General features: G+C 43.7%; 1 protein-coding gene across 1 annotated transcript in view; it reads left to right on the top strand.

The window, feature by feature from the left end:
- HSD17B4 (hydroxysteroid 17-beta dehydrogenase 4) overlaps positions 1 to 16,472 on the top strand; it is an 883,985-nt gene that overhangs the window by 131,712 nt on the left and 735,801 nt on the right. Inside the window, exon 4 of the mRNA XM_086961070.1 lies at positions 9,938 to 9,997. Coding sequence (XP_086817196.1) covers positions 9,938 to 9,997 — 60 coding nt within the window. The remainder of the gene's footprint in view (positions 1 to 9,937; positions 9,998 to 16,472) is intronic.

The following is a 16,472-nucleotide window of genomic DNA, read 5'->3' on the forward strand; positions in this document are numbered from 1 at the left end:
GGGCCGGATCCACAGTTTCTCCGGGATTCCCCACCGCCGCCAGCCGGCAGCGTCGTCCGCGGCCGTCGCTGAAGGTGTCGGCTGTCAGCGGGTTCCGCGTCCGAGAGACGGGGTTGCGCCCGCCATTTTCACAGCGGCGCTCGGCATCGGCAGAAGACTCCCCAGGGCGCGCTGTCCGCCTGCTGCTTCTGCTGGTCGCTTGGGGGATGCTCCAGGTCAGCACAGGTGATATGCGTGGAGGCTGAGGCTCCCGGCGATCACAGGTAATGGGCAGGATGCTAGCCCGATCGCGGAGCCTCAGCAAGACACAGCCGCCATCGTGGCTTGCTTAGCCACGCCCCCCCACCTCTTGTCATTTGTTGCTACGTTTTACTATGCCTCACACACTTCAAAGAAACCCCCCTTCCGTCCTTGAAATGGATGTTTAATGTGACAACACGTGTTATCTGCTTCCAAATGTAATTTCACCAAGACATGGAAATGGGGAAATTGTTTTCTTTATGCAATAGGATTTTTCATCCTATTCATTTTCTTTCATGATGGAGAGATTAACTGATTAGCTCAGAGTCACAAGGGTGTTGTGCAGAGACCCAAAAAGCATTGGCTAAGCCAATAATCCTCGCCGTTAAAACTATTTGCTCTACCATTGCCTTTTGTCATGCTGTACAGCATGGGCATTACCGACCTTATCAATGATTTGTAGCCATGCTGTATAGCACCGTGGCTGCTGTGCAGTTCCCTTTTCACTCTTTGGCTCACTTTGTCTGCATTCTCTTAGTATTTTATCTCCATTTCTTTCTCTTCTGCAGTGCATGCTCTCAAATCAAGTTTTGCCTCCTTATGGAATATATATATATATATATATATATATATATATATATATATATATATATATATATATAAAATCACAACAAAATGTAGGTACACTCAGAAAAACATATGGTATATTCTGACGTCATCATGTAAAGATTGCTGTTGACAGTCTTATCCTCTCATAGAGATGCGGGGCAACGTTGGATTTTAAGTAATGTCAGATTTTAAAGTTTATACCTTAAGTGCACGATATTACCTCCTTTCTTAAAGTAGTTATGGAAGGTGTGTTGAGTCACTCCGAGTTTCTCTAATCCAGGAATAGAGCACCGATTTCTCATTACAGACAGAGAATGCTGCCATTGTGCAGCACCTCAAAATAAGAACTTATAACTTTTTATAAAGGCCTCGCAGGTTCATTGTTTAGAAATGTACGTTCGAATTGGTGTTTTCAGAAACGTTTGATGCGGCTGTGAGGAAAGGGTGGTAATAAGTGATTTTACACTGTCTTTATGTTATTCGCTTGAAAGCTGCAGGTTATATCGACTTGGACACGTAAGAGGATTTTGGAGTGAGCCTTTAAAATTATACTCCTTAATACTGTCGAAGCAAAACTCTATTCTATTGCACCAAAAAAATTAAATCACACCAAAATATACCTCAGTTGATTCCACTCCAGGACCCTTGATCTTTCGATAAGAGTTCCCGCTCTCCTCGACATCCGGCCCAATAAATTAGTGGAGTAATAAAACTGGGACCACTCAATAACTGAGTTCTAGATCAGTGAAAAGTTAAAGGGTTTAATTGCAAAGATCTCAAAATAGGCATTACAGAGAAATGCAAGATATATGCATGAAGGCTCAGATACAGGGTACATAGTTCGAAATAAGAATGATTCTATAGCCATATAGGTATCAAAAGTCCAAAAGACAGCATCTATAAGGGAAAGAGAAGTCCCTCAATAAATGAACAGAGTCCTGTGAGGAAAACGAAAAGTCTTTTGCTCACCCCAAAACCATGGATTTTTATACATATTTTACATAGCTGCCAAGGTTTCAGATTGCTATGTGTGACATTTTCAGACTTTCAGTGAAATTATGAGTGACATTTCATCGACTATGAGTGACACTTTCTCGCGCGCAAAATCAAGCAATGAAAAGGAGGAGAAACATATAAATATCAGCAAATACACCCATTTGAGCAACAAGAAACCCTAAGATCATCTTAAAACTTCTACAAAGCACCAGAAATGGAAGAGCTTGACATCAGGGATTTTTCCTGGGATGAAAAAAGCGTGTGGGGGGGGGGTTGTCTCTAAAATGGGCATGCATGACCTATAGAATTAAGCATATGGCTTAAACACAAATTACATTTCTTCACTGGCAGCACTTTGCTGGAAGAATTACGTTTAAAACTATTTTATTGCCAGCTTATATCACACTTCACAACCGGGGCAGAAATGTGCATGTGCAATCCCGTGGTAAAACATATTCCCCCTTAACTACTATGAAATGAGGATTGAATTAACATATCAAGTTCATGGAGCTTTAAAGACACTCCTATTTATCATTTACCTCAGCTTGGACGTATAGGGATGCCACCAGCTGGAAACAAAGTTCTCTAGCGTATCCCCTTTGACATAAAAGAACAATTTACTGGCAAGACCTAAAAACGGGCGAGGGCAATAACATGGAAAAAACAGACATTTAAAAAAAACGTATTTGTAAAATCTAATAGGGCTCAGTCAATTAAGAAAGTACTAGCCAACAAAAAGTTACAAATCACAGGGGTTAAGTGGCATTTATCTCACTTGCTCGAGGTGTTCAGTAATCCACTTATCACCAATTTAAGATTTGATCTTAACCAGTGAGTTACAACATCACCTCAAAAAAACCACGAGGGCTGCGGCAGAGGCGAGTGCGTGTCAGTTATGTTGGCGGAAGAAAGGTTGAGTGTTAAAGCAGTTCTGTCGCCTAAAAATGCTTTCATTTCTCAAACCACGTTATAAATAGCAGATTTTTACGCTTTTATTTTCTAAATGCCAGAGTCCAAAAACAGAGAGGTTCACAGGCTGAGGTGCCGATATGCTCCAAAGGTAAAATGCAACTTTTCGAGCATTATGTTTAAAAATAAAACCATGGTTAGTATTTCCGACTATGATAGCACTGCAACAACACGTTCGGTCGAATTTGCGCTAGCTATAAAACTGTTCAAGACGTAGTGGGCCAACACTGCGCAGCAGGATATTAACCCAAGGGCAGAGACATAAAGGCCCCTTCTTCGGGTCAAACTGCCTGCCGGTCCAGAACTGTAGAAGACCTTAAAGGTTACACTTATAGAGAGGCTGGTCAGTTTGATAGTTAAGCATTTAGGGCTGCTGACTTCAACTTTGTGCAGACTGACTGCATGCAGAGGTGCTCTCTGTAACTTTAGGCTGGCTGAATGACGCGGGTCGCGCTTCAAAAAGGAAAGTACATTAGGAAGCTGATTAACAAGTCACACTTCACTGACTCGGTTATCAGCTGCTACGAGCACCATTGATGCAGATCTCCCTGGTGGAACAGGTTACAGAATAAGCTGCGGCTGCTGAGGTCGAGCCCGATGGACTGGGATCGGGCCTTCCCGCTTGCCGACATGCTGCCTCTGGGAGTGGAAACGGGGAGGGGCCAGACTCACCCAGCAGGTCCTGCTCTTTATCTTGATGTTTCTGTTTACAGCAGCCATTTGCGTTGTGCAGTTCGATAACGGCAGGGGAAAGCAGGGCCCATTGGTCCTGCTGAGAGGAGCGCCAGGGCCAAACAGCTGAGGTGCGAAGTAAAGTATCCACGACTCTGCCGATTGCCTGTCCCCCCCACTCACTGCAATCGTTGTTACTCTCTGTGATCATGGTCGCAGGCTCTCTTACAGCTGTGGGCTGCTCGATGTGCCGGCATGGCGGCTTGCATACAGGTACAGCCTTGGGCTCTGGTTTTCCCCCCTTCTTCTGATGGGCTGACTGCTCCGTATGATTTGGCACGCTACGCAGGCCTCCTACCTGCCGCTTGGGCACCTTCAGCCGAGGTGGCGCGCTCACTTTGTGGCAAGCATTTAGGTCCTTGCCGGGCGCTTTTCCATGGCACCTCTTCGTTGAGACAAACGCCGACCGGCTGGGACAGTCAGCCACTGCCGCCACAGTTTGCTTTGAATTGTTTGAGACTCCAGCTTGTAGGAGTTGCATCAGTTCACTGTTTGCGCTTCCCTTTTCCGTCAATACGGGGTTTGGGGCCCTCACCAGACTCAGGAGGTTGCTACGCCGTATGGCCCTTGGTGAGTGTCTTGTCCTTTGAAAGAGTGAACCGGCAGGGTGTACCTGACTTGAACTGCCGGTTCGGGCTCCTTTCACTGCTGGGGTGCACTGAACAAGCCGCGCAGGGAGCTGATGCGGATCACCGCACTGAAATGCGTGGGCGTCACACATGTTAGGTGGCGCTTGGCAGGACTGATTTTATGAATAGGTAACACGCAAAGACTGTCAATTAAGCTTTGCATGACTAGTGGTAACACGTGTTTAGTAAATCTGAATCAAGATTGTCACAAACAAAAATATATCACTAATCCATTTCTAAGGAAGGAAAGACTCCAGCAGCATCTGCAGTAACAGCACAGTCTGGAGATGTACAACACAACAGCTCTGACGTCAATCTCGCCAACTCTGAACACCTTCACTTCCAGATCCACATCGACCCCAAGACCACACTCAGAGGCACCCTCCTTTACAGACCTCCAGGACCCCGCGCACAATTTAGTGAGGACATCACGGACTTCATCACTCCACACGCGCTCCCCTCCAAAGATTACATCCTTCTGGGAGACCTCAATTTTCACCTTGAAAAGAACAACGACCATAACTCCACCACCCTTTTGGAAAACCTCGCCAACCTCGGACTTAAACAACTGGTCACTTCCCCCACCCACATCGCAGGTCACACACTCGACCCGATCTTCACCTCCAGCAATCATGTCTCCTTCAGCCACACTACGGCTCTCCTCTGGACTGACCACAGCTGCGTCCACTTTACCTACAACAAGCCCAAACCCAACAACCACCCCCAACCAACTCTGCAAAGAAACTGGAACAAAATCACCATCGACCAGATCTCCTCATCGCTTCTTCTAAACGCCCCTACCCACTCCTCAAACCCCGACCAAGCCGCCACCAACCTCACCCTATGGTTATCCAACAGCGCCGACATCCTAGCACCACTGAAAAAACGACAAATCAAACTTGGCAGCAAGAAAGCCTCCTGGTTCAACGATTATCTTAAGAAATCCAAGAAACTCTGCCGCTCCCTTGAGAAGGCCTGGAAAAAGACCCAACCACCAGCACCAAGGAAGCCTTCAAAAACGCCACTCGCACACACCACCAACTGATCCGAAAAGCCAAGAAAACCGCCTTCAAGGACCGACTAGATAGCAACGCCCACAACAGCAAGGATCTTTTCAACATCGTCAAGGAATTCACCAATCCCTCGGCCAACTCCAACGACATCACCCCCTCTCAAGCCCTCTGCGACTCCCTAGCCTCATTCTTCCACAACAAAATTGCAGACATCCACAACAGCTTCGACAACCAACCCGGAGACCAACCCACCCAACCATCTGCTGGACCTTCACCACCCTCGAACATCCTTAATGACTGGAACCCAATCTCCACTGAGGACACTATCCGCCTGATGAACTCCATCCACTCAGGATCCCCCACAGACCCATGCCCTCACCACATCTTCAACAAAGCAGACTCCATCATAGCACCGCACCTCCGAGACGTCATCAACTACTCCCTCAACTCCGCCACCTTCCCGGAGAGCTGGAAACACGCTGAACTCAGCGCCCTTCTGAAAAAACCCACAGCGGACCCCACCGAACTCAAAAACTACCGTCCCATTTCGCTCCTTCCATTCCCGGCCAAAGTCATCGAGAAAGCTGTCAACAACCAGCTCGCCGCCTTCCTCGAAGCCAACAACTCCCTTGACTCCTCACAGTCCGGCTTCCGAGCCAAACACAGCACTGAAACCGCCCTCATCGCAGCAACAGACAACATTCGAACTCTACTGGACAATGGAGACACAGTCGCCCTCATCCTCCTCGATCTCTCCGCAGCCTTCGACACAGTCTGCCATAGCACCCTTCTACAGCGCCTCAGAAACATTGGAATCCAAGGAAAAGCACTAGAATGGATCACCTCGTTCCTCACCGGAAGAACCCAGAGAGTCCGCCTTCCACCATTCAAGTCAGAGGCCACTGAAGTCATCTGCGGCGTGCCACAAGGATCTTCACTCAGCCCCACCCTTTTCAACGTATACATGAGCCCCCTCGCGACCATCGCACGCCAACACAACCTCAACATCATCTCCTACGCGGATGACACTCAACTGATCCTATCACTCACCAATGACCCTAGCACCGCCAAAACTAACCTACACGAAGGAATGAAAGAAGTAGCCGAATGGATGAAACATATCCGTCTGAAACTGAACTCAGATAAAACAGAAGTGCTTATCTTAGGCACCTCCCCCTCTGCATGGGACGATTCTTGGTGGCCAGAAGCCCTTGGAAAAGCACCCATCCCGACAGACCATGCACGGAACCTGGGCGTCAACCTGGATTCCTCACTTTCGATGAACAAACAAGTCAACGCCGTCTCTTCATCCTGCTTCAACATTCTTCGCATGCTCAAAAAAACATTTTGTTGGATCCCCACCGAAACTAGGAAAACGGTCACCCACGCCCTGGTCACGAGCCGACTGGACTTTGGAAACACCCTCTACGCCGGTACTACCGCTAAACTCCAGAAAAAACTCCAACGAATCCAAAACGCCTCAGCCAGGCTCATATTAGACATCCCGCGTAAAGAACATATCTCTGGTCACCTGAAAAACCTCCACTGGCTTCCCGTCAATAAGAGGATCACTTTCCGGCTCCTAACCCACGCACACAAAGCACTCTACGAAATCGGACCAGAATGCCTCAACACACGACTGTCCTTCTACTCCCCCTCCTGCCAGCTACGACCATCCAACCAAGCCCTTGCCACTGTACCTCGCATCAACAAAACCACCATGGGAGGTAGATCCTTCTCCTACCTGGCAGCTAAAACCTGGAACTCCCTTCCCACTTACCTTCGCCTTACTCAGAATCACCTAGCATTCAGAAAGCAACTTAAAACGTGGATATTTGACAAGTAATTCCCCACCCCTCCTCAAGCGACTTGAGACCCTCTGGGTATGTAGAGCGCTATATAAATTCTTTGACTTGACTTGACTTGAAACCGTTTCAGATACCCATACTCCAGTGTATTCTAGTAGGCCTACATCGCATCGGAACTTCCGACGGAAATGTCCTTCGGATTGAAACAGTCAGTACACGAAAAAAGTTTCATTCACAGTAGATGCTCTCTAAGGAAAATAACCAGTTGTGTCACTGTGTCCAGTGCTCTGCAAAGACTGTGATGGGAAAAGACATGCATGGGGACATTGATTGGGAGGGCAAATGAATAGGAGCACGACAAACAGAACTCAAACACTGCACCCATATTGATAAAATGGTGTAATCTAGAAAAATGTGGCACAACTGAACTACAATAATAAATACCCTTCTGAAAGCCTCATAAAATGGTTTAGAGGGCAACAATAATAATTCATCTATAGTCCTCATAAAAATCATTAGTATTCAAAAATATTTTGTCATCAAATTGCACATTTAGAAAAAGCTACTACAATTCTGAAGATGAAGAGTAGAGGAGTACCTGAGCTGCGCCGAAGCTCTGTTTAGCATCAATTCCGGCAATATGTTTTATATCTTAGTCTCAATAAGTATCAAACTGACAATGTCACCATGAGCACCACATGTTTAGTTTCATATTTAACAGCCCAGGTTCAGATTTGTTTATGTAATTAGATCTATCATAAAGTTTGAAGCGCTTTTACACATACATATGCATTCTTTGTGTTACCTGCATACATTGGGTCTGACACAGAACTGTGTTTTCGTCACTTTGCATTTCCATATACACACAAAAAACAAGAAGACGTGTAAGGTGAACGAGGCGTTGAACACATCACTACAAACCTGATATAAGTGACATCACTCTACATTCATAATCTGTGTTTTGGATACGAGCTCTTATCCAAAACTATAGACTATGAATGTAAAGCGATGTCACTTACAATACAACACACTTCCCTTTGCATTGATATGCAGGGAAGTGAGAGTTTGCGTTCTCTAAGTTTTGTGCTGTCAGTATTAAATCTGTTTTTAGCCTCTAAACTCAACTACAGCCAAGACTAATGATTTTTCACTATTTGTTCTTTTGTTGTTTTTTTTGCTCCCTTAACTTGATTAAAACAAGCAATATATGCGTCTCCATCCGGGGCACAGGCAAGTAGGCCAGCCTCAAATTTCAATGTTTTTTTTTATCTGTGTTTATTTGAGGATGGACTGGTGACCGACCTGACACCACAGGCTGGATAGCAGTAATTCCACTTCAAACACACTCGCCTTAAAATAGGAATAGTCCTGTTGAAAGGCCAGGACCATTTTGAGCCTTCCTAGAATGGCTGAAACATGTCGCTGCAGTGTTGGGGTATTGGGGTAGTAACCTCCACCCCTCAAATACACCAGACTAATAGTTTGAAACCATACCAGTGGCACCCAAAGTAAAGGGAAATTGAGTGTCCAATAGGTATATTTAATGTTTTCAAATCCCTGTTAAAACTAAAAAAATATATCTTAAGTACTCCCTGGGAGATGGTTGAGCCTACCCAGGTGTTTAGGGATAGGGTGCAACCTGATGATGAAGCATGATACCAATGGGGACTGTGATGTTCTATAATATAAATATATTCAAATTTCTCTCGCAGGCAGGCTGACTAAGATATAAATAAAGCACTAAATGATTGTGGTAAAGAGCATTCTTAATATACCACAGCACATTTACCTTCGCTTACCCTACACCTGCAGCATTCTTTCGTCCTGTGGCTAGCTCTTTATTCAGTGAGGTTCTACTTGCTTTCAAGTTTGAGGAACGAACAGTTTAAGAAGAATCTCAAATTTGTAACAGATCACAAACAAATGACACAACTTGTCACAAATTCCCTCAACTACAATCTTTCATTCCCCAGTTGTATAGTGTTACCTTTAAGCGGGAAACATCCTTTACAACAAAACTTTTACGACGCAAAGCTATTACAACGCAGGTTTTACTACGCATACCTTTACAATGCATTACACTGGGAGGCGCTCTAGGATAGAGAATACGTTTAATTTACTATCCAACACGTCTCTAGTGTCCATGGGGACTGGAGTTGGAATAGTAAATTAAACTATTCACTATCCAGCACCCCAAAGTGTAATGCGTTGTAAAGGTATGCGTAGTCAAACCTGCGTTGTAACAGCATGAGTTGTAAAAGCATGAGTTATAATGTCATACATCCTCTTTAAGCATGCAAATCCGTCTGTATGATAAGGCAAATCACTAAACTAACCAGAACAGCATGGGAATTATGTGATGCAGCTTAGTGTGAGCATTTGCCTGGAAGTTCAGCTAAAAACCGCATTTGTCATGCCATAAGGAGCCAACAGCTGAACTGCTGCCCCCTAGAATACCTCATGTGTCCCTGTATAAGACTGTGAACATCTCACGTGTTCCTTATGTCCATTCTCCCATTGAGCAGGAACAGTATCTGCTTGTAGTCTGAACTTGCAACGTTGGCTACTTCGGAGATGTAGGAAGGCAAAAGGGCACCCCACATTGCCTTTCGTTCTCTGCTTTTTCACTAGAAAAGGTTTTCATTCATTCTTATTTACCCCCTTTTGAGCAGGCAATAGAGCATTACGCTCAATGGTCCTTCCTCCTCCTCCTCCTCTTCCTCTGCTTCTCCACTCCTTGCAGGGGCTTCCTAGGGCCTACTGTGTTCCCTTCTACATCCCAGTTTCTACTCCATCCACCAAGTTATTCCACATTGTTCAGAGCTGAAAATCCGGACGACCTATGCTATAAAAGTACTGGTGTTTTCTAAAGTCAAGCGACATTTCTTTTATCGTGAGTATACGCTTTTGATGCCTTGTTTTGGTTTCTGGTTTTTTTTAGATTCGGTGGAAGATGGCGAGAAGGTCGTCCAGACTGCTCTTGATGCCTTTGGAAGAATAGGTAAAGTCTGAAATTTAATTTTAATTCTGTTCACACACACACTGTTGATATGATGCTGTCCATGCTGATCACTATTAAATCTACAACGGCTCTAAATACAACAATTCAATATAATATAATTTCACTTTTATGGTTCGAGCCCATCTGGAGTTTACAGGAAAGACTAATAAGTTAGTAAGCAGTGTTGAATTGCTCACTATTGTTTTGCAGTAGTCGTGGCCAGTATTCCAAATGAGCATTCATCCCGTCTCGGGGTGACCACACTTGTGGTTGTGTCTTTTTGCTAAGGCTTTGGATGGCCATCCTTTTCACTTCGTGGTTAGTTATATTGGCTTTGCCCATATACTCAATTATTGTTCTGGGACATCAGATGACAAGCTAGAGACTCAGTAAAGCTTTTGGGTTTCAACTGGTTTTGACTGATTTCCTCTCCCTGTCTTCCTGCTTATTCTTATGTGGACTTTCGGAAAAGTTTGCATTTCTCTTATGATACCGCCTGGCGAATATACATCACATAGCTTAATATACTAACAGCCTAAAGGGACTACTCGAAAATCCAGGTATTCTGCTTCTTGCGGAATTCAAGAAATGAAGAGGAAGGGCATGTAGTTTTGGAAAATAGCATTTACAACGCTGCAAAAACCATGCATGGCCTTTAAATGGAAGTATTGCCATGCAAGTCTTTAACACACGTGTCTTTACCACGCATCAGTTTACCATGCAAAATGTAAGTATTTTGCAGGTAAGTCTAAAGCCTTCATATATATATATAAAATAGCTGGTGTATTTTAGGGTTTGGTCGGGTGTGGGGGTTTTGGGTGGCATGTTTTTTTTAGGGTTTAGGGTAGGTACGGGATTTTGGGTGGCAAGGACATTTTTAAGGTGGGTTTTGGGTGGCAAGGAAATTTCTAGGATTGAGGGTGGTTTTGGGTTGCCATTGAATTTTTTGGGTGGTAAGGACATTTTTAGGGTGGTTTTTCGGTGGCAAGGGAATTTTTAGGGTTTAGGGTAAGTTTTGGGTGGCAAGGGAATTTTTGGGGTTTATGTTTTTAGGTATTAAGGGAATTTTTAGGGTTTTAGTGTGGATGTGGGGTTTTGAGTGGCAAGGAAATGTTTAGGGGGGATTTGTGTGGTAAGGGATTTTTTAGGGTTGGTAGGTTTGGATGGCAATGGAATTTTAGGGTTTAGTTTGGGGTTTCGGGTAGTAAAGGAATTTTTAGGGTTTCGGGTGGTTTTGGGGTAAGGGTTGGGGGTTGTTAATAAAAATACATATACATATTTGTTTTTAAAAACGCATATGCCTTAACCATGTTAATACAATGAAAATGTAAGCATTTCACAGATAACTATAATGCCTCCAAATATACATGCATATATATAAAGGCATAATGCTTACCTGCTAAATACTTACATTTTCATTGTAAAGTCATGTGTTATAAAGGCATATGCATGGTAAAGACGTGGTTGTGGTAATGACTGTGTTGTAAAGACGTGCCTTGTAATTACATGTGTGGTTCCGATATACAACCAGTCGTTTCACGCTTTAAGAGCAATGTAGGTAGCGTTCACTTTTCTTTGAACACCGCGTATGTTCATATTTAACTTATTTGGTTTTGTAGAGAAGATTGAAGCAGAATTATTTCTGTTTATTCAGGATTGTTGTGCTAAGTCCAGTAATGGAGGCTAAGGCAGCAGCTACATTTTCTGTTGCTGAAAGCACAAGACATAAATACATGCTTTCCCATTTCATTTCCCTTCTTTGCAGGACCTGGATATATTTGCTGCAGAGACTCCAATCATGCTTGTTCTACTTCTATCCCTCCGCTATCCTTCTCAATCCAAATAATTAACATATCTACCACTCAAATTACTTTCATATTTCACTATACTAATTGCTGACAAATTCTTTATGGGTTCTGCAGTAGCGTGCTACTCGCCAAAAAAGCGTTTTGATGCAGGGGTAGTAAGCTCTATATAAATGCAATTACAATACAATAACCCACACTTTATTTAACTCTATTAAATACCCCGCTCCCTCTGTTTTTCTGTTGTCTTGTAATTCTATTTTTGACCTCTGCTACATCTGGCTCCTCTAAATACTAGCTTATATTATCATTGTTAAACTGTAGCACTTTACTGCACCATTAAAAATGCCTACTGCTTGATCAGAAAGAGGTTTGCCAGCAAACTTGCCACTAGATCTCAAAATATAGTCATTTATTTGCTTAGAATTTTTTATACAGCTCCACATGTTGCTTTAAGGATATTTCAATGCACCCAGATAGTGCATGAAAACATTAATCTAGCAAGATTCAGGAGACCAGTATAAATAAAAAGGTTCTCAGTTCTAACCTTGTTCAGCTGCTGCCTTTCCCAAAACTATACCCAATGGCACGCCTGGACAGTTCTGGTTTGAGGAGTTTGTTAAAAGGCATATGTGCTTTTCTTCTGTCTTCAGGCATCGGTGAAGTGATCTTTAGAGATTACGGCCCTGTATCTTTGTGATCGACCACATTGCTTTAGTTCTTTTAACAATCTTTCCTGGGTTAATTTTGAGGTGGCTGGTAGTTATTGCAGGTGAGTGGCAGTTTACTAGTTTTTAGTACAGCCTGCTACTTTACGCTTGTAGATCTTGTGCGTTATTTAAAGCATTTTAAATGTAACCATGACTCCCCAAGAGCCAAAGGAGGGTTTTCAAGGTTGATGTATTCTCATCCTGTTTCACCTTGTTCAGATATAGCCTGGCACTGTGGTTTTGGAGTCTCTCACCTCCTCGATAGCTTATTTGGCAGGCCCGTGTATACCACATTACGGCCCAGGTTTACAATGTCTTGGCCTCCAAAACCTGAATCTGGTGCGCAGTCTGCAGGGGAATTCTTTGATGAATCAGCAGTTGTATCTGATACACTTCGCCATGGCATTTATTTGAGGTATGAAGCAGAGGTCTGCATGGAAAACTCTGTCCAGGTGCCCACACATGTTAAATGCTACACAATTAATTTGTATTAAGATAATAAGATGACCGTAGGCTAAATGTATGGCAGTAAAAATTACTTCAAGGATGGAGACCATTTATAATTTATCATGGTACAACAATTATTCTACTGTGCGTGATTGTTAAGGGTTAGACCTACCAGGCTTTGGGGTCGGGGGGATCTTCCCCAAACTTTTTGCCTTAATCGTCTGTTTTTTGCTGATCTTGTTTTTGTTGGACTTAGGACTCTGTGCAGTTTACCACTCCTAACCAGTATTAAAGTGTGCTCTCTCCTTTTAAACATGGTGAAATTGGCTTACACCTAATGAGCACATTTAATTGCGATTCTCCTATTAACATGACCAGAGAATCAGAATTTCATTAAAGACACGGAGGCTATCATCATGCATATTACTTTTAATGCAGAACCAAGCAGTCGCCTACATCATAAAGTAAACTTCCAAAATAGAACGTTATAAACCAGACAAAGGACAAGATCACTAGGCAATCCTCCTCTTTTAAATGTGGTGAGAAGTAAGGTAAGGAAATGTCCAATAAACTCCAAGGAAAGGAACCATGGCTTCAAACTTGGCTTCAATCAAGGCTTTAAACTTGAGGAGGGAAGAAAGATGAACAGAACGTCCAGAAACAAGACCACAAAGTCATGAAAGGTTATCTGAAAAGGTAAAAGAGATGTTAATAATTTCATAAATAAAAAATAAAATAGTATACCTGGAAGAGACAAAAACAAGTTTAAAGCGAAATTTAAACATTCAGAATCAGATATACAAATTGAAGAATAAAAATAGTAACAGTAGAAGAATCAACCACCCAGGGAAAGGGTGGGGGGGATAATGATAGCCTCCGTGTCTTTAATGAAATCCAGATTTTTAAAAAAAAATTTTTTTTTTGTGAGGTCTTATAAAGCGCTCGCCTTACCCTTGGGCATCTCGGCGCTTGCATTGGGAACCCGTCCTGGCCTTTCCCTGTGAGATAACCCGTACTGGGCATCCCCAAGGTGAAGGCCAGGCATCCCGCCGCAGGGGGGCTGTTGTGGAGATTAAGCAAGCTTAATGCCCAGAGTTGCAGAGTGTGAACCCATGATTAGAGTGGGCACCGAAGCGAGAATTATCGAGTCCGTGGACAATTGGGCTCAAGACCCTGCCGCGTCGGGAATAGAACCCTGGTCCCGGGTCTGACCTCTGCTTCAGGGTATGCCTCCTCTAACCAGTGAGCCACACTTCTCCACTCTCTGGTCATGTTAATAGGAGAATCGCAATTTCATTACAAGACCGGAGACTACATTATGCATGTTGGTAGCCATGTAACACAACATCAGACATATGAGAAACAGGTTTACAGTAATGATGAGCAAAAGGCCTGGAGTTAGACCAATCAGCAGCCTTGAGGATATCATCCAACTTACCACCTGACCAGAAAGACTTACTGGCCATCGCGCCTCTGATGGTGTGGTTTGAAAATACTCAGATCAACACCAGCAAGTTCCATGACAGATTTAACCCATCTTGCGATAGAGACAGAAGAAACACCTTTGTGAGGTTTAACAAAGGAAATAAGTAATTGACTTACACCAGAAGGACGGAGAGAGTTCATTCTCAAATCGTATTCTTTCATACAGTTAACAACACAAAGTTTACTGCAAGTATGAAACCGAGAATAAAAAATAGAATCAGACATAGTCTTGGTTCTTCTATGCAGTTCAAATTGAACACCAAACATATCATAAGATCTATATGAAATATCTAAAGCCTTAACATCGGAGACCCTACAGCAAGAAATTGAGCAAAGAAGAGTAGCTAGTTTGATAGAAAGGAATTTCCTGCTCAAAACAGCATTGTCTGGCCAACTACAGAAAAGATCAATAATTAATTTCACATCCCAAAGAGATTGATATCTAGGTCTAGGAGGTCTTCTAAGTCTAATACTTTTGAGTATCCTACAAATAATAACATTTTTACCTACCGTCTTACCGTTGATTAAGGAATGACCAGCAGAGATAGCAGATCTATAACAGTTGATAGATCTGTAACCCAGACCTCTATCAAATTGTTCACCAAGAAAATTAACTATGCTAACAGGTGCTTCCACGGGATCCAGGTCCCTTTCCAAGCACCAACGTAACCAGGTTTTCCAAATGTTGTTGTATCGGTAGTGTGTACCGGAGGCCCATGATTCTCCAAGGAGGGATGAAGCTGTAGACGAAAGTCCTGCGAGATTGTTGGATCTCCTGACACTCTCCAGGCAAAAAGGCTCAAATTCCCTGTTTGAACAAGAGGGTGAATGTGACCGTCTACGTCTGTAAGAAGATCTATCAGGGGAGGGATTAGGAGGGGAAGATCGTAGGTCCGTTCTAGAGCAGTAGGGAACCACGCTTGGGATGGCCAAAAGGGAGTAATCAGGACAATTGAGGCGCGTTGGTGCCTCACTTTCTGAAGGACTCTCTGAATCATTGCGAAGGGGGGAAAGGCATACATTCACTGCTAGAGCACCCGGATCGGGCATCCAGCTGTAATAATCTTTCAGCTGAAAAGTCATCTGCTCGCGAACAAATCTACTTCGAAGGGACCCCAACATTTGTTGAGGGAAATGAAAACAGAGGTGTTGAGCTTCCAGTCGGAGTGATCTAAGAGGAATCTTGAGTTGCAATCCGCACAAAGATTGGATTTCCCAGGAAGATATTCGGCCCTCCGAGAAATCTTGTGTTCGAGGTAGAATATCCATAGTTTTCTGGCCAGAATCGAGAGGTCCACAGATTTGGTACCTCCTGGACGGTTTATATAAGCTACTACCGACATGTTGTCCATTTTTAGAATAATGGATCTGCCCTGAAGGGAGTGTTTGAAACTCATCAATGCGCAAAGACCCGCAGTGAGTTCCAGGAAATTTATGTGATGTAAAGATTCCTCCTGAGACCAAACTCCTCCAGTGCTCTGATCTAGGAGACAGGCACCCCAGCCATGAAGACTCGCATCGGACTCCAGAACGAAGTCCGGTGCAGAACCAAATATTGCTCTCCCGTCCCAAGCATCTAGGTTCTCTAACCACCAGTTCAGTTCCACTATGGCCTCCTGGTTGAGGGAGACGCAGTCTCCGTACCACAGACCTGATCTCAAGGCGTTTGCTTTTATTCTTTGAAGGGCACGATAATTCAGTGGTCCCGGAAAGATGGCTTGGATAGAAGAGGAAAGGAGACCGAGGAGTCTGGCTAGTTCTCTTAGGGAAACTTTCTGATGCTTGAGAACGTGCTTTATCTCTTTCTTGATTTTGGAAATCTTCGGTGGAAGAAGAAGATGACAATTGGAGGTGTCTATCGTGAAGCCCAGAAACTCCTTGGACTTTGAAGGAGAAAGTATTGACTTTTCCTTGTTTACGATAAAACCTAGATTCTCTAAGAGGTCTACCGCAGTATTGAGATCCTGGAGAATCTGGGAATAATCTTGCGACATGATAAGGATGTCGTCTAAGTAAATGATCATACGA

Source organism: Lissotriton vulgaris, chromosome 3_1 (assembly GCF_964263255.1).
Source record: "Lissotriton vulgaris chromosome 3_1, aLisVul1.2, whole genome shotgun sequence".
NCBI classification, from domain to species: domain Eukaryota; kingdom Metazoa; phylum Chordata; class Amphibia; order Caudata; family Salamandridae; genus Lissotriton; species Lissotriton vulgaris.